Genomic DNA, 18,477 nt, shown 5'->3' with positions numbered 1-18,477 from the left:
ACCCATTATAGTAGACATAATAACAGAAAATAAGACATATTAGAGGGTGCATGGCGGACAAGTGGTTAGTGCGCAGACCTCACAGGTATGAGACCCAAGTTCAATTCCACCCTCGGCCATCTCTGTGCTGGAGTTTGCATGTTCTCCCCGTGCATGCGTGGGTTTTCTCCGGGTACTCCGGTTTCCTCCCACATTCCAAAAACATGCTAGGTTAATTAGCGACGCCAAATTATCCATAGGTATGAATGTGAGTGTGAATGGTTGTTTGTCTATATGTGCACTGTGATTGGCTGGCGACCAGACCAGGGTGTACCCCGCCTCTATTATACACAAATAAGACATAATGTAGTCTGCTGATGTTGTCTCATCAATGTACTAGCATTACTGACACATTAGTGACTCGTGTAGAAAACTACATATCATGTCTTTGAATCGTTTATCTAGCCATTTTGATGCTTCATTTCGGCTAATAATATGTAAAAATTTGGTTCAATGTGTGTACTAGTCAACCACAAAACAGCGCTAAATGTCTTTGCAGGGGCACCTAGCTATAATTAATGGTAATGGTTTAATTTCATTTAAACATGCATCAGATTACAATTGAATGGATCACATAATCAGTTCACAGTTCCACATGTCCAAAAGGAGTAGGAAGAAGCAAAGCTTATTAAATCCTACCCCTCCATCTGGTACTTTTACAATCAGTAACTGTTACATTTGTTCACTTCCTGCTTTCCTAATATAATTCCTAATATAGTTCATGCTTCATTATTCGTGAAGTTTATGCTTCACAAATAATGTTTTTTCGTCAAGTGTTGAGATTTCCTACTTTGTTTGGTGGTCCTTGAACGCGCCATAGTTGATGTGAGATGTAAAAGTAAACTTATACACCGTCCAAACATACAAAGGCACAAAGAGGTGATGATGCAACTCCACAATAGAAGTGATCATGTTTGATGCGGTTTTAAGCCAGAAAAAAAAACGACCACAAATGCATTTTACAAGAACTCGGCGGTCAGTAACTGTTACATTTGTTCACTTCCTGCTTTCCTAATATAGTTAAATTTTTTTATTTTTTGTTTTTTTTATTTTTGTCACATACCGAAGTATGAGGTGATATGACCATACAATGACATGATGGGTACCATAGTAACTGTCAATATAGTGATATATATATATATATATATATATATAGTGAAAACTTTGATGATATTCGTGCAGCCGTCAATGTGTATATCAGTATTGTACTTACACAGCATCACTCTTTTGATGGGAAATTTTGGCTGAATCCACTCTGAAGACACCGCCCTCTGCTGGATCATTTTTTCCTCCTTGCGGATAGCGCCATCAAACCAACTTTCTATTGAAAAAAATACAAATTATTCACAATTTAAGGCAGAGAAAAGAAATATGGGAATGGGCGGGAATCTACTGAGTATTAAGTCTTTGCATTATGAGTTCCAATGTCGCCGTCTGTATGGTGAAAAGTTTTGTTTATATGGTATTTTTCTGTGTGTTACCACTGAGGGCATAAACAAGAAAATAGTTAGGCTGGTATTTGAAGAGAAGGGTGAGATCGGGACATTTGATCTGTGGTATAATGAAGTATTAGCTTCCATTACAGTGCAAGCTTAACCTTTTTACAGAGCACCATTGAGCGCTTGCCAGCAGTCATCAATATTTAACAGCTGTTGCTATTATGAAATTCTTTATGGGCTAATGTGGCTCGCTGGCTTGCACGCAAGGCCTTGGCCGCCCGCCAGCGGCCTGTCAGGAGGAAAGGGTGGGAGGGATTGACAGACGGCTCGCTCGCGTGACAGCCAGGCCTTGATCGACCAACTTTTTTTTTCTCTCTCTCTCTTTCTCTCTCTCTCGCTCTGTCTGTGTGTTGTGGATTTCCTGCCTGCATTTTACACACACACACACACACACACACACACACACACACACACACACACACACACACACACACAGAAGATGAGACAAGGGGGCGGGACTAGGCAAAGGAGGTGGCTGTAAGCCAAGTCGGCCCCAATACACACATATGCGCGCACACACATATACACACACACACAGTTTTCTCTACTCACGCAAGCCTTGTAGCGGGGAGGAGACTGCTGCGCTGCTCTTGTATGTTCAAATCCGGGACTCTTCTTTCGGAGCCAAGCACACAGCTGAGCATCAGCTGCCAAAAGATGGCACCATGCTGCTGAAATGAAATGAAGAGAGACTGACCATATGTATTATAGTATATATATATATATATATATATATATATTTCAAGAAAAAAAATGCATCTCAGCTTTGTGATATAGGTGAAAAACCACATCATTAGCACAAACTTCTTTGCTCTTTTTTCTAAATTTTTGCTCTTTTTATTTCCCAAATATTTCAACACTTTTCTTAAATAATATTAATAAAGTTTATTTTCATAATATTATATTATTTATTTCCATTATAGTTTAATGTCTCACCCAAACTAATTTTCTATTTTGTTTGTCATAATATTACAACTTTTAGAAAAATAAAGTATTTTTCTTTAATATTTCAACTCCACGACAATCAAAATGACATTTTTTGATGACTTTTAGAAAATAAAGTATTTGTCTTTAATATTTCAACTCCACGACAATCAAAATGACATTTTTGTCAGAATACTACTTTTTTGCTTCATATTTTTCCATAAAATTAAAGCTTTATTTTTTATTTTATTTTTTTTAACTATTTAAATTTTTTTCTTGTAAATTTTCTTCTCATGATCATGATTAATTCCCTTTTTTCGCAACCTCATCATCCCAAAATGATTAATTATTCATTGTTTTGCCTGTTTGTCATAAAAATTTAACTTAAAAAAAGTTTTTTTTCTTGAATATTTCTATTTTATGGTACTAAAATGACGTGATTTGTCATATTATTTTGTCTTATTATATTACAAATGTTTGGTCTTAATATTTTGACTTTATTGTTGGAAAATGACTGCTGATTTTTTTTTTTCATTTTTGTTGTTATTGTTTTTTTTAATGTAGTTTTCCTTGTTAATTAATATTTTTAGAATGTGCCGAGGGCCCATTTTGCTGATTACGGTTCTAACCACAATAAACCAGTTAGCATCTGTGGTGGAAGCCGGGTTACTCCTGCCATGCTTTCATTTTGCACTGAACAGGAAGTTGCTGTGTACACATTTAAATGCTGTGTTAACACAACAATAACACAACATGTCAACATAAACGCGCCCATTTTGACACATTTTTTTTAGTAGTCGGAAGTTGAGTTGGTCGTTTCAACATTAGCCTGCATTGTCAAGGTTGCTCTTTCTTTTGGAATAAGCCGGGGTTAAGCCAAAGCCTTTACTGCTACTTGAAGTACTGTAGAATATTTATAACACAGAGACATTTCCTTTTGTATTACTGCACGTATCGTTATAAGTAACCAAGTATTCAGACAGTAAAAGTTCTGACTGACTTTGGATTCGACTTGGACTTTGACATCAAAGACTCGGCTATGACATTTCTGAACACTGACTAAATCCTGAATACCATGTCAGAACTCTTTTTCTGCATCGGACTTGACTTGGACGTCTTTACTTGAGACATACAAAACAATGACTTTCTCCCTTAGACCAAAAATCTGAGTCGTTTTTTTTTGTAAAAATGTCAGGTCTTGAGTCAAATCTTAAGTAAAGACATCCAAGTCCAAGTCAAGGCTCAAGACACAATACGTCGAGTCAAGTCCAAAATCATAAGTTTGATATTTTCAGGTCTTTAGTGTTTATTGTCTCCCAAATAAAATACCATTTTAACAATTTAACATCTTTGGGCGAGAGGCGTGGTACACCCTGGACTGGTCGCCAGCCAATCACAGGGCACATATAGACAAACAACCATTCACACTCACATTCATACCTATGGACAATTTGGAGTCGCTAATTAACCAAGCATGTTTTTGGAATGTGGGAAAAAAACGGAGTACCCGGAGAAAACCCACACATGCACGTGGAGAACATGCAGACTCCACTCAGAGATGGCCGAGGGTGGAATTGAACTCATGTCTTCTAGCTGTGAGGCCTGCGTGCTAACCACTCTGTCGCCATGCAGCCGGAATGAGGGCTATATTATGTCTTATTTTCTCTTATTAAGACCACTACATTTGGCTAATATGAGTGTAAAAGTGACTATAGGGGTGTTATTTCATTTCTAGAGGGCTCTAATAATGTTAAGAACCATTTTTAGATCGTTTTCTATGCTCTAAATTCATTCATTTTCTACCGCTTATCCTCACGAGGGTCGCAAGGGGGTGCTGGAGCCTATCCCAGCTGTCTTCGAGCGAGAAGCGGGGTGCACCCTGGACTGGTCGCCAGCCAATCACAGGGCACATATAGACAAACAACCATTCACACTCACATTCATACCTATGGACAATTCGGAGTCGCTAATTAACCTAGCATGTTTTTGCAATGTGGGAGGAAACCGGAGTACCCGGAGAAAACATGCAAACTCCACACAGACATGGCTGAGAGTGGAATTGAACTCCTAGCTGTGAAGCCTGCGTGCTAACCGCTCGTCCGCCATGCAGCCTTGATAAATACAATGAATGCATTTTTTAGGATTTAGTTGCACATTCGTTGGGCATTCTTAAACCTGATTGGATCACATGATTTTGAATGGGGACACATTTGACTCGGAACATCCATTTTCATGTCATCCAACTCAATAAAGTCCCGAGTCATTGAGGTCAAAGTCTTTGACAATATTGTCATAAGTCATCACATTGTAATTCATAGGACTACATACAATACAAATTTAAAAAATGGCATTTCAAAGTCACTACAGTTGCCAGTGTGTATGATTTGAGTGACCAGTAGAAAAGCGGTGGTGGTCAGTCTGGTTTTACTCCGTCCATTTTCACAATTTAAAGACCTGCATGCACTTTAAAGTCTTTTACTGGCCTCCTTGTATTCTTCCATTTTTCTGTACACGGAAACGTTGGCTTGAGATCAGACCACTGACTTTGAATAATGTACCAAGTCTCGATACTGGGGTCTGTTGGAGCTATTATGGGCGTCGATGTGCGTTTGTGTTGAAAAGAACGGGTGGAGGTTGAGAAATTAGATGTAATTGGTAGGAAGTAGGCTGTAAAATCAAACAATACTGCTATGTGTGGTCAAGTCACATCACTTTTCCTCCCTCTGCAAATGGGTGGGCGATTAACACGTGTTTGCTTTCGGTTTGGTAATTCCGCAAAAAAAAAAAAAATGAGCCCTGGGAGATTTGAAGCTGGACACGTTGGGCGGCAAGCACATCCCCGTTGCTTGTCACTTTTTACCTCACGCTCGGACCATTACATTCTCTGTTTTTCCTTGTCCGTCCGCAGCGGGGGGAAAAAAACAGAGGCAAGGAAAGCAAAAGCTCAAGACACGAGTAGATGAATAGAGGAGGCATTGTTGGCAGAGGAAGTGCCTGTGCCGATAATTAATCATCCCGCATGTTTGTCTTTCCTGATTCCATCCTCTCCGAGCGCTGCCGTAAGAGGGAAAACAAAAACACGCGAGGCGTTGACGGAGGAAAATAAAGAGCTTTAATTGATTCATTTCCCCCTGCAATGGTTTCCACCAGTTGGATGATGTTGCAGTGATTTAGGAGAATAGCTGTGTGTGTGTGTGTGTGTGTGTGTGTGTGTGTGTGTGTTGGCTGTCGGACTGTGTTTGTTTGTACATGTTTGCACCTAAGGCGGTGACAGAATACTTTATTAGCTGGCAATTATGAGCTAATGAGCAATTCAGTCACCAGCCATTAGTGTAATTACATGGTAATGAACCACTTGTAACGAGGGTAAACAGGCCGCTTATACCCCTAATAATGTTTTATAAATTATGAGAAATATGGTCACTCAATGCACTTTTGTAACCCTAGAAATTACTATATAGAACACTACACAACATTGGTTTTACTGTTTTTTTTTTTTTAAATAAAGAAAGAATTAAATTAAAAAAAAAAAGCAACAACTAATAATAAGTCAGTCTCTACTAGAGTGGTCAAAAAAATAAAGAAGAAAACTTTACAAAAAAACAAAACAAAACAGAAAAAGTGAATAAAAATATTGAACCGTTAATATTTAAAAAAAAAAAACTCACTAAATGAAGAACAGCAAAAATAACTGTAAAAAATAATTTGAAAGTTTAGAATGAAGGGGGTTTTATTTTCAGATTTTTTTAAAGCTGTTTTATTGTTTTTGCTGTAGTTTTACAATTGTTTTTAATTTATCTACATTTTAAAATGTTATATAGAACACTACAGCAGTGGTTTTTATGGATTTTTTTAAAATAAAGAACCAATTACAGTTATAAAAAAGCAACAACTAAGAATAAGTGAGCCTATACTAGAGTGGTCAAAAAAAAAAATCACTAAATTAAAAATAGTAAAAATAACTGTAAAAATTAATTTGAAATAACAATGAAGGGGGGGGTTTGTTTTCATATTTTTATAATTTTTTCTAAGCTGTTTTATTGTTTTTGCTTGAGTTTCACAATTGTTTTTAATTTATCTACATTTTAAAATGTTGTACAGAACACTACAACAGTGGTTTTACGTTTTTTATTTTTTAAATAAATAACCAATTAAAGTTAAAAAAAGCAACAACTAATAATAAGTCAACCTGTACTAGAGTGGTCCAAAAAGTATATATATAAAAATTCATTAAATGAAAAATAGTAAAATATAGTAAAAAAAAAAATAGTAAAAATTAATTTCAATTTTACAATAAAGGGGGTTTATTTTCATATTTGTATATATATTTTTAAAACTGTGTTATTGTTTTTGCTGTAGTTTTACAATTGTTTTTAATTTAACTACATTTTAAAATGTTGTACAGAACAATACAACAGTGGTTTTATGGATTTTTTAAAATAAAGAACCAATTAAAGTTATAAAAAAGCAACAACTAATAATAAGTCAGCCTATACTAGAGTGGTCCAAAAAATATATATATAAAAATTAATTAAATGAAAAATAGTAAAAAAAATAACTGTAAAATTAATTTCAATTTTACAATAAAGGGGGGTTATTTTCATATTTTTATATATATTTTTAAAGCTGTTTTATTGTTTTTGCTGTAGTTTTACAATTGTTTTTAATTTAACTACATTTTAAAATGTTATATAGAACAATACAACAGTGGTTTTATGGATTTTTTAAAATAACGAACCAATTAAAGTTATAAAAAAGCAACAACTAATAATAAGTCAGCCTATATTAGAGTGGTCCAAAAAAAATTTACTAAATTAAAAATAGCAAAAATAACTGTAAAAATTAATTTGACAGTTTACAATGAAGGGGGTTTTATTTTCATATTTTTATCTATTTTTTAAGCTGTTTTATTGTTTTTGCGTTAATTTTACAATTGTTTTTAATTCATCCACATTTTAAAATAATGATGATTTCATTATTTTATTATTTTATTTATTTAATCGATAAATACATAAAATAAAAAAAAATGAAAAGGGTGCAGAAGCCAAATAAAAAGGGTAAGAAGATAAATCATAAAGGAAAATAGTAACGCTGACTTTTATGATGATTAACTTTGCTCATGTTGTTTTTTAAAAAAAAAAAAAAACTTTTAATGTTGTGGATGCCAGGAGATTAAAAAGCACAAATTTCTGTTGCATATTAGAGATGACCTGCATCGTGAAATTGGATGTTAATAGGGTTATGTGATAGGGCGGGGTGTTGCCGATATACGGGAAGATACATACGTTCATATTTCTTTACAATGAGGCAATGGTGTGTGTGTGTGTGTGTTGCGTGACTAATCTGTGCCTGCCACAATGAGTGACGGAGCAAAGGGCTGATCTCTTGGAGTGAGCCACATGCCCCCTGACAGCACGCCCATAAGAGAAACACGCAAACATGTATCAAACACGCAACACGCGCGTCACCTATATGCACATGTGACAATCCTGCACGCTACATAGGCCACACGGGCTAATTGCGCCGCGTTGGAAAGACCGTACTGCGGATAGACCTACATGGGGTTATATATATATACGTTTAAAACAGCATCACCTACATCTTCTAGCAGATGGCGGAGCAGGAGGAATGGAACCTATGTTAGGAGATTAACGCTAGATTAGAATTGCCACTTGGCATCTTCTTTTCTCTTTCCAGGGTCGGAACAATAGCGTCAGGGCCTGAAGAAGCCCACTTTCAGGTCACATGGGGACACTGTTTGTACTAAAGGAATGCCTCGCTCACATTTTGTATTTGCAGAACCTGTGTGGGAGAGTTTAAGAGCTAATATGCTAATCATAAAGAAAAATATGCTGTCTGTCTGTATTTTTTTTTTAAATAATGACCCATATTTCCAAACTTGATATCTCTTGAGGGCTGCACGGCGGTCAAGTGGTTAGCGCGCTAGGAGACCTGAGTTCAATTCCACCTTCGGCCATGTCTGTGTGGAGTTTGCATGTTCTCCCCGTGCATGCGTGGGTTTTCTCCGGGTACTCCGGTTTCCTCCCACATTCCAAAAACATGCTAGGTTAATTGGCCACTCCAAATTGTTAAAATTTAGAGCATAGAAAACCATCTAAAAATGGTTCTTAACATTATTAGAGCCCTCTAGACATGAAATAACACCCCTATAGCCACCTTTACACTCATATTAGCCAAATGTAGTGGTCATAATAAGAGAAAATAAGATATAATATAGACTCATTCTGGCTGCACAGCAACCGAGTGGTTAGCATGCAGACCTCACAGCTAGGAGACCCGAGTTCAATTCCACCCTTGGCCATCTCTGTGTGGAGTGTACATGTTCTGGAGTCACCAATTAGAACATACAAGTGGAGAATATGCAAACTCCACACAAAGATGGCCGAGGGTGGAATTGAACTCGGGTCTCCTAGCTGTGAGGCCTGCACGCTAACCCCTCGGTCGCCGTGCAGCCAAAATGAGCCTATATTATGTCTTATTTTCTCTTATTAAGACCACTACGCTTGGCTAATATGAGTGTAAAGGTGACTATAGGGGTGTTATTTCATGTATAGAGGGCTCTAATAATGTTAAGAACCATTTTTAGATGTTTTTCTATGCTCTAAATTGCACTCACACAATAACAAGCTGTTTATTACTGTCTTATTTTCTCTTATTAAGACCACTACGTTTGGCTAATATAAGTGTAAAGGTGACTATAGGGGTGTTATTTCATGTGTAGAAGGCTCTAATAATGTTAAGAACCATTTTTAGATGGTTTTCTATGCTCTAAATTCACTCACACAATAACGAGCTGTTTATTACTGTAGTCTGTAGTGTTTTTGCACATCATATATTAACGTTAGTATACCTAATAAATGTTTTTTCCCTCCTAATTATCACAGTGAACCAAGAGAAGACGCCAAGGAAGCACATCATCAATGCTACATCCTCCAACCCTGAACCCAGGAAAGAGAGCATTCCCATGGGCACGGCCGTCAACGAAAGTGGCCTCCTCTTGGAGGTAAGGAGATCGTGCCACGCTGAACACAACTTTAAGTGACGCAGGAGATGAAGTCTGAGTTAATGGAAGAAGGAGGCGGGACAATCTTGTGTGTGTGTGTGTGTGTGTGTGAGAGAGAGAGCGAGACCTTCGCCCTATGCCCTGACCTCTTTTGCCTGGTTTGCGGTGTGGCGTGACATATGGATGAGACTGGAGTGTCAGAGCTGATGAGGGCGCCGGGGACTCGCACATGTTGGTGTGTGTGTGTGTGTGTGTATGTGTGTGTGTGTGTGTGTGTGTGTGTGTGTGTGTGAAAGTGAGCAAAAAACAATCGTAAGGACGACACCCAACCTGTCACCACCAATCAACGCAAACTCAAGACGTGTTTTTTTGCCACTTGACCTTCGACCTTTAAGTGCAAATTAGAACAATGCATATATTCACTTACATCATCATTAATTCAAATAATCAACACACGCAGCTCCGCTTGTCGGCGGGCATTAGCACTCAGAGCCCAGCAAAGCGTATTTGTTGATAAATCAGATCACTGTTTGACGTGCAGTATCCTAATGATGACACTGATCACAGCCCGACAACTGAGCGCTCACACTCACACACACACACACACACACACACACACACACACTCACACACACATACACACGCGAGCCACTGATGCTTCTGTTAACGTGTTAGGTAGTCTCAATAGGACGGCAAACAAAAGACTAGATTGACCGTAGTGATGCGCCGCCTCCCGTTGCGTGACTCAACCTGCACGAGGGCCTCCTCGCAAACTGTGCATTAGTTGTTACGCTGAGGGGATGATGATGATGATGATGGTGGTGATGGTGGTGATGGTGGTGATGGCGCAGAGGGACAAGAGATTGTGTGCTTGCCGCTTTTCGTTGCGTTTGTGTATATTTGATGTGAGATATCATAATAAGTACAATCGGTATGCAGTATCTCATAAAGGCAATAATATAGATATGAAATAGTTATGCTTAAGGGTATCTTAACATACATAAGCGTCATGTATAACATACATAAGATGTCTCTGAATGCTCGGTTTCAGAGAGTGTGTTCTAACACTGGCTCACGGTGATGTCACAGTGAGCCAGTCAACACCTTACAAGAACTTAACTGTAGGTTTATTGTGTGTAGCTGCTCTATAGGAGTCCACAAGTCAATACAAAGGGATAAAAATAAGCATAATCGGTCCCCTTTAAAAAGAGATGACTCTTTCAGGTCTCCTCAGGTTTTTTTGTTGCGTAAATACGTAGATTTCTGACCAAAATGCATGTAAAGCGTAAAAAAAAATGTCCAATTATTTACAAAACAACACAACATCAACAAAATATGACAAAAATCTGCAAAATTAACAGAAAAAGCAGCCTCCGTGTAACAGTTTTTGCTAGTCTTTAGCAATAACAAAGTGACTATAGGGGTGTTATTTCATATATAGAGGGCTCTAATAATGTTAAGAACCATTTTTAGATGGTTTTCTATGCTCTAAATTCATTCATTTTCTACCGCTTATCCTCACGAGGGTCGCGGGGGTGCTGGAGCCTATCCCAGCTGTCTTCAGGCGAGAGACGGGGTACACCCTGGACTGGTCACCAGCCAATCACAGGGCACATATAGACAAACAACCATTCACACTCCCATTCATAGCTATGGACAATTTGGAGTCACCAATTAGAACATGCAAGTGGTGAATATGCAAACTCCACACAGAGATGGCCGAGGGTGGAATTGAACTCAGGTGTCCTAGCTGTGAGGCCTGCGTGCTAACCCCTCGGTCGCCATGCAGCCAGAATGAGCCTATATTATGTCTTATTTTCTCTTATTAAGACCACTACGTTTGGCTAATATGAGTGTAAAGGTGACTATAGGGGTGTTATTTCATGTATAGCGAGCTCTAATAATGTTAAGAACCATTTTTAGATGATTTTCTATGCTCTAAATTCATTCATTTTCTATCGCTTATACTCACGAGGGTCGCGGGGGTGCTGGAGCCTATCCTAGCTGTCTTCGGGAGAGAGGTGGTGAAGACAGCCAGCCAGCCAATCACAGGGCACATATAGACAAGCAACCATTCACACTCACATTCACAGCCTGGACCAATATTCAAAATTATAGGTACATTTTATTAGTTTTTTTGATATGGCTATAAACTAATTAATTGCGTCAAGGCACTGCTGTCTTTGAATTCAGTGTACAGCTTTTAAAACAGTATCGATCTACGATCCACTGAAAATAAGTCAAAATAAGTTAGTGACAAGTTAATTGTGGTGACACTTGAATATTTGTTCTCCTATCATGCACGGAATGAAAATAATCACCAAGAATGTTCCAATGCAGGTGTACGAGAATGAGAGTTGAAATCCTAGTGACTCACTGCTAACTAAACATGACTGTGAACAATTAGCATTGATTTCACTGGATGTCCTCCAGCACATTTACTTGAATTATTGGAGTCAAATTCTGCATAAAGGAATGCATGTGCGTCTCCTGGCAGCACAGGTCTCTTATTTTCATCCTGAACCCAGTCTGGCTGTCTTCGTCTGGCTAAATCAAATGAAACAAGACGACTTTGCTTCTTCTCGTTGGCCTGTCTTGCCTCCAAATCCAGCAAAGAAGCCTATATCTAATTTTGGGCTCTGCATGCAAAGGGCCTCTAAAGATTCTGGAGTCAAAGCTTTTAGTCTCCCAAGGGCAGTTATGGGAGCCGAGGGCGCCGTAAGTCACAGATATGTTGCATGGCGGCCAAGCAGCAGGTGCCTGTTTCCATGACTTAAAGGCCTCAGTATGTGAAGACAGAAAACTCACAAAAACATCCACCGGTATCAATACAGGAGTGATCTATTCCTGTCCAAACAGCATGAATTATCTATGAATAAAAGATATTAAATTGTAAATACTGAGCGTTATGATGATGTGTTTTCCAGGGAAGGGTATTTGTTCCAGGAAAAGAACTGAAAAAAAATGCAAATACATTTACAAGAGAATTGGAATTTTCACTGACCATTGTAAAACTATCATAAATCATGCTGTTTGTGGTTGACTTAAACCTATTATCAGTTAAAATAATATGCAAATTAAAACAAATTTCCTGAATTAAACACTTCAAACATAAAAATGGCAAAATCAACCAAAATACTAATATAAAGCTATCAAATACGTACATTGTAATGATATGCATTACTCTAAACTGGTCACTACGTATCAGTAATGTTATTGTAATGTTCAGCATTATTATTTATTTATTATTATCTCAAAACAGCCACAATAACTTAACACCTCCATTAAGCTAAAACTCAACTCTGAACCCCCAAAGTCACTTCCTGTCCTCCTAAGCGGTACAAAATGAATGAATTTAGAGCATAGAAAACCATCTAAAAATGGTTCTTAACATTATTAGAGCCCTCTAGACATGAAATAACACCCCTATAGTCACATTTACACTCATATTAGCCAAATGTAGTGGTCATAATAAGACAAAATAAGATATAATATAGACTCATTCTGGCTGCACAGCAACCGAGTGGTTAGCGAGCAGACCTCACATCTAGGAGACCCGAGTTCAATTCCACCCTCGGCTATCTTTGTGTGGAGTTTGCATGTTCTCCCCGTGCATGCGTGGGTTTTCTCCGGGTACTCCGGTTTCCTCCCACATTCCAAAAACATGCTAGGTTAACTAGCGACTCCAAATTGTCCACAGGTATGAATGTGAGTGTGAATGGTTGTTTGTCTATATGTTCCCTGTGATTGGTTGGCGACCAGTCCAGGGTGTACCCCGCCTCTCACCCAAAGACAGCTGGGATAGGCTCCAGCACCCCCGCAACCCTTGTGAGGATAAGCGGTAGAAAATGAATGAAGGAATGAATGAAGTGTAAAAGTGACTATAGGGGTGTTATTTCATTCATACAGGGCTCTAATAATGTTGAAAAACATATTTAAAGAGGTTCCCAATGCTCTAACTACAAAGAAATTCCATTTATAAAGAAGGAATCCTACTAATTCTACTAATTTATTGTGATAAATAAGGGATTACTGTTAAACAAATTAATTTTAACAACAATACACAAAATGTATTACATTTTTCTGTATGCTGCCCTCTGTATAAAAAGTTTGGATACCCCAATGTAAGGGAAACTGGACAGAAGCAGTTTTGTCGTATTTTAGTTCATAATACTCATTCATAAAAACGCTGTATTGTTATTTAAGGCTGATTAATTACAGTCTCGCTATATTGATATTTTCACTCCTGTCATTATCCAATTATGCTTCCTATTTAGGAGTGATTTATTTTTGTGTCACGGCATGAACCTGCTTGCTGAGGCAATTGATGGCGGGTAGACGGAGAGGGTGACATAGAATAGTGAGTACAAACACACACCAGGGAAGACCTGCGTAGTCTCGCAGTAAAATAGAAGCGACAGACTTTGGCAGCAGCAGTCACGCAAGTGAAGTAGCCTTGCTGTTGTCACGCTATCACAGCTGTGCGCGCGCCGTCACACACATAAACACACACACACACACACTCTTTCACATCTCCTTCCTGTGCTTTCTTCTTCCTCTGCTGCTTGTTTTTCAACTCTTGCTTCGCTTTCCATCTGGCTGCCCCTTGACCGAAGATTTTTTTTTTTTTGCACATTATGTTTTAATCAACACTGTGTGAAGTTTATAAACACATTACTGCCACCGTATTTGGATTTTCCAGTTGTTTACCATTCCAAATAACATGTCTTTCGACATATGAGTGTAGTAATTACATCACTTTTTAATGACGGGCAATTTATAATGTTGTACAGTAAGTAAGCAAAAGTCTTAGGTCACCATTAGAGTCAAGTAAAACGACTTTATATTTTTATTATGTCAACTGGTTCTGTAGTTTGTCAAGTAAACAAGTTGTCATTTATAGTATTTTTTTTAAAACAGAATTCAATCAAAAAATACAACAGAAACTGAGAAAAACCTTGAAACTGAAAGCAAAAAAGAGCCCTCCAGACATGAAATAACACCCCTATAGTCACCTTTACGCTCATACTGGCCAATACAGTAGACATAATGGGGAAATGGGGACATTTTAAACATTATTAGAGCCCTCTAGACATGAAATAATACCCCTATAGTCACCTTTACACTCATATTAGCCAATACAGTAGACATAATAAGACTCAATCAGACATTTGATTGTATGTGTTACTACAGGAAGTGACGTCGGGAGGTCAGAGTTCAGTTTTAAATTGTCACGGTTTACAGACCGTGTTTTTAGTATGGTTCCTGTTGTGAGTTCATTCATACCTGCAATAAAGGTCTGTTGTTCCAGCGATCAAGCACATAGAAAACCTGTTTACAACTTTGTAAATCAGTTTTTAAACATTATTAGAGCCCTCTAGACATAAAATAACACCCCTATAGTCACCTTTACACTCATATTGCCCAATTTAGTAGACAGTGTGAGCTGCTAAAAATGTGACAGGAAGTGATGTCGGGGGTTCAGAGTTAAGTTTTAGCTTGTCGCGCGTTACAGCCGCAACAGTAACCCATCCATCCATTGTCTATGCCGCTTATCCTTACTATGGTCAAGTGTATGCTGGAGCCTATCCCAGCTGTCTTTGGGTAAGAGGCAGGTTAATATTGCACATTCATTCAGTTGCTGTTGTTTTATGCTTCTTAATAAAATAGTAATAATGATGATTAACACATGTTGACAGTTAGACTAATGCAGTACTAAATGTACTAATGCAGTATGTTTGTTTATGTGTGTAGTCTCTGACAGGATTCGCCTTGGTGGTGAGCAGTGATGGGATGGTGTTTTATGCCTCGTCAACCATTGTGGACTATCTGGGATTCCATCAGGTTGGTCTAACTTTTGCACTATTGTACAGGATCACACCATCGAGTCCATAGAGCAGGGGTCTCAAACTCAATTTACCTAGGTTCTGGGTGAAGCCGGGCCGCATCAAACCCAAAACGCATTTATTAAAAACTGGGAAAAAAATCAATTAAAAAAAACTATCTTCAATGCTTTTGCTTCTGCCATACGCTACACTTTTTCAGTACTTTGGTTCCGGTTTTCCAAACCAAAATATCTGATAAAACATTCTACTGTTCTCAAATATCTTAATTTTTATTTTTCCATACACAAAATAAATTAAAAAAAATAAACAAATTAAGAATAAAGACAATAAATCAATCAATCAGTAATAAATAAGTAAAATAATAATAAAACAGCAAATAAGAAAAACGTAAGAAACCACATACAGTTAGTAGGAAAATTATTTTTAACAGTATTAACAGTTAACCTTTAACATGAACATTAATGAAACTTAATAGTATTACCCAATTAGCAAGTTAGCATCGTACTCAGTTCCATCTGGGAGCAGCGTCGTAACTTTAAAAAGTTGACGTGTATTTTCCGTTTTACTCCAAATCATTTCCTGCATTTTATTTGTACCCAGCGTCATAAGCCTTTAGCTTCATTGCTAATCCAAAGCAAAACAGGGTGGGGTAACAGGGTAGGGTAACAGTATGGGCGGGGCAAAATCATGTTAATTGTGTCCGGGTGTGCACACAGCTTTAAGCTGTCATTTCAACATTAAACTTTGGTATCAAGGTGGGGGCCTCAAACTAGCGTCTCGCGGGCCGCAAGTTTGAGACCCCTGCCATAGAGCATTATGTTTACTTCCTGGTCTGGATCAACAAGTGTCAAAGATGGGTCAGCTCCTTGAGCCAGCATAAATGCTAATAGCTATCTTGAGGACAGAGTTAACTATTGGCCTAGAGGCCAGAGTGAGGTGAATGCCTCAGTTTCACCTTGAAATGTGTGTGTGTGTGTGTGTGTGTGTGTGTGTGTATACGTCTGTGTGTTGATAAGTCGCCAGTGGTTTAGCTTCCTTCCTCTCCAGTGGCCATATCAAGCCAGTCATTAATTATGGATAATATCAACATGGCCTCGCCTGCTCCGAGATGCTGAATTCATGCCGCTCTTTGACAACCACAAATAAAGTGCTTTTCACTGTTTTCAGGCCCCCTTCCCCCCGCCCTTATGTTCACATCTCTCTCTCACACACATCACATTGACACTTTGCAATTGGAATTATTCTGCAACAATGATCACACTTGACTGACAATCAAACGGGGATGCAGATTAGTCTGGAATCAATGAGCATACCGTGTGTGTGTGTGTGTGTGTGTTTGTGTATATATATATATATATATATATATATATACATATATATATATATAATTTGTATGTCTTGAGGACCATAACAATGAACCAAACCCACACAGACATGCCCAAGCTGAGATTCGAACCCAGGTCTTCCCGATCTCATGACTGTGTGGCCTACATGCTAACCACTTGTGCACCATGCAGTCCCCCCCCCCCCCCCCCGAAACTTTATTTTATCTTATATTACGACTTTAAAAAAACATTTTTTCTTTAATATTTCAACTCTGTGCTACTCGAGAATAAACTTAATGAAATATGAAAATAATGTAAATGACATTATTATTTTGTCATAATATTACAAGTTTTAAAAATTATGTAAATGACATTATTATTTTGTCATAATATTACAAGTTTTAATAATTATGTAAATGACATTATTATTTTTTCATAATATTACAAGTTTAAAAAAATATGTAAATGGCATTATTATTTTTTCATAATATTACAAGTTTTAAAAAATATGTAAATGACATTATTATTTTTTCATAATATTACAAGTTTATTCTCGAGTACCACAGCGTTGAAATATAACCCAGAATATTATGAAAAAATAATAATATCACTTACATTATTATTTTTTCATAATATTATGAGTTTATTCTCGTAAAATTGCAACTTTTCTCATTAGAATATGATTTTTTTCCCTCTCAACATTTTGACTTTATTTTCATAAAATGACAACAGCAGGGGTTTGTTTGGTTTTTTTTCTTTGCAATTTTCAAACAATTTTCTTTTTGTAATACTCTACTTTTATTCCCATAATGTTGAGCTCATTCCTAGAATATTTTGACTTTTTTCCCCAGCCCACTTTTCTAAAAAATAATAAAATAAAATATTAATATAATAATATTAATATATAAACTCTATACAACTACAATTATGTCATTTCTAAGTAATATTACGACACTATTCTCATATAATTTGTTAGAAAACTTGTTAGATTATAACTTTTTTCTGTTAATATTTTGACTTTTTTCTTGTCAAATTCCTGCTGATTTAAAAATTTTGCTGTTCTCGTTTTTGTGAAATTGTATTTTAGGATGTACATCTTTGGACACCCCTGGAGTAGAGCGTGCTTTTAGGCAAAATCTGTGGATTTAAAAAAAAAAAAATGTTGTTGTTGAAGCTGAAGCTTACTTTGCACTGAACAGGAAGTCACTGTTTGCATGTCTTACTGCCAGGTAACTAGACTACTAGTTATGTTACTGTTGTCAACACCAACACCAGTCGACGTTTTCACAGAAATGACCACTCTGGGTGTCACATTTTATGCTGGCGTCAACTGAAGCGGTCACTTTTTTAGTAATAAGAAGAACACCAGTACTGGATGAGTCGTTCGACATAACACAGAATGGATATATGGTTACAATGACGGCCCTTGAACATCCCAGCATGCACATCACTTTTGTGTGGTTTGGTTTTATGTTCACCAAAGACAGGAAATGACTATTTTTTTTTTTTATAAACATGACAACACAAATGTAGTCCTCAGTGCTCTCGTATGCGTCCCATAAAACAGGTGACTTTGAAGGCTGAGTGTTGACTGTCTTACTCATCCAAAAAAAGTCTTTCTTTAAAAGCCCACAGACCATCATGTTGGATTTTAGACGCTGTCTACAAAAACATTCCCACATTTTTCGTTGTTTTTAAGTCCCTTAGTTGGCCTTGACAACATGTCATGTAATCCCGTGCCCACAATTGTAGTCAAAGGGACACTTATCCCTAATATACCGCAAGGATAAACACACATAGTAGCACCACAAAAGAAGATC

General features: G+C 37.4%; 2 protein-coding genes across 15 annotated transcripts in view; one reads left to right on the top strand and one right to left on the bottom strand.

Moving 5' to 3' along the window:
• Nucleotides 1–18,477, bottom strand: part of pigm (phosphatidylinositol glycan anchor biosynthesis, class M) — a 123,078-nt gene that overhangs the window by 82,613 nt on the left and 21,988 nt on the right. For 11 of the 13 annotated variants that reach the window (XM_058059484.1, XM_058059482.1, XM_058059476.1 and 8 more), the window contains 2 exons: nucleotides 2,091–2,206; nucleotides 1,253–1,360 (listed from right to left, as the gene is read on the bottom strand). The gene's annotated coding sequence lies outside the window, so the exon portion shown is untranslated. Of the gene's footprint in view, nucleotides 1–1,252; nucleotides 1,361–1,705; nucleotides 1,904–2,090; nucleotides 2,210–18,477 lie in introns of those variants that run through there. The other 2 variants (XM_058059477.1, XM_058059489.1) reach the window with 2 other exon arrangements.
• Nucleotides 1–18,477, top strand: part of LOC131108488 (uncharacterized) — a 94,501-nt gene that overhangs the window by 66,247 nt on the left and 9,777 nt on the right. For both annotated transcript variants that reach the window (XM_058059460.1, XM_058059459.1), the window contains 2 exons: nucleotides 9,368–9,486; nucleotides 15,241–15,330. In XM_058059460.1, coding sequence (XP_057915443.1) covers nucleotides 9,448–9,486; nucleotides 15,241–15,330 — 129 coding nt within the window. In that variant the 5' untranslated portion in view covers nucleotides 9,368–9,447. The remainder of the gene's footprint in view (nucleotides 1–9,367; nucleotides 9,487–15,240; nucleotides 15,331–18,477) is intronic.

Source organism: Doryrhamphus excisus, chromosome 21 (genome assembly GCF_030265055.1).
Source record: "Doryrhamphus excisus isolate RoL2022-K1 chromosome 21, RoL_Dexc_1.0, whole genome shotgun sequence".
Taxonomy (NCBI): Eukaryota; Metazoa; Chordata; class Actinopteri; order Syngnathiformes; family Syngnathidae; genus Doryrhamphus; species Doryrhamphus excisus.
The sequence above is the reverse complement of the archived record's forward strand: the minus strand, read 5'-3'. Positions and strand labels throughout refer to the sequence as shown.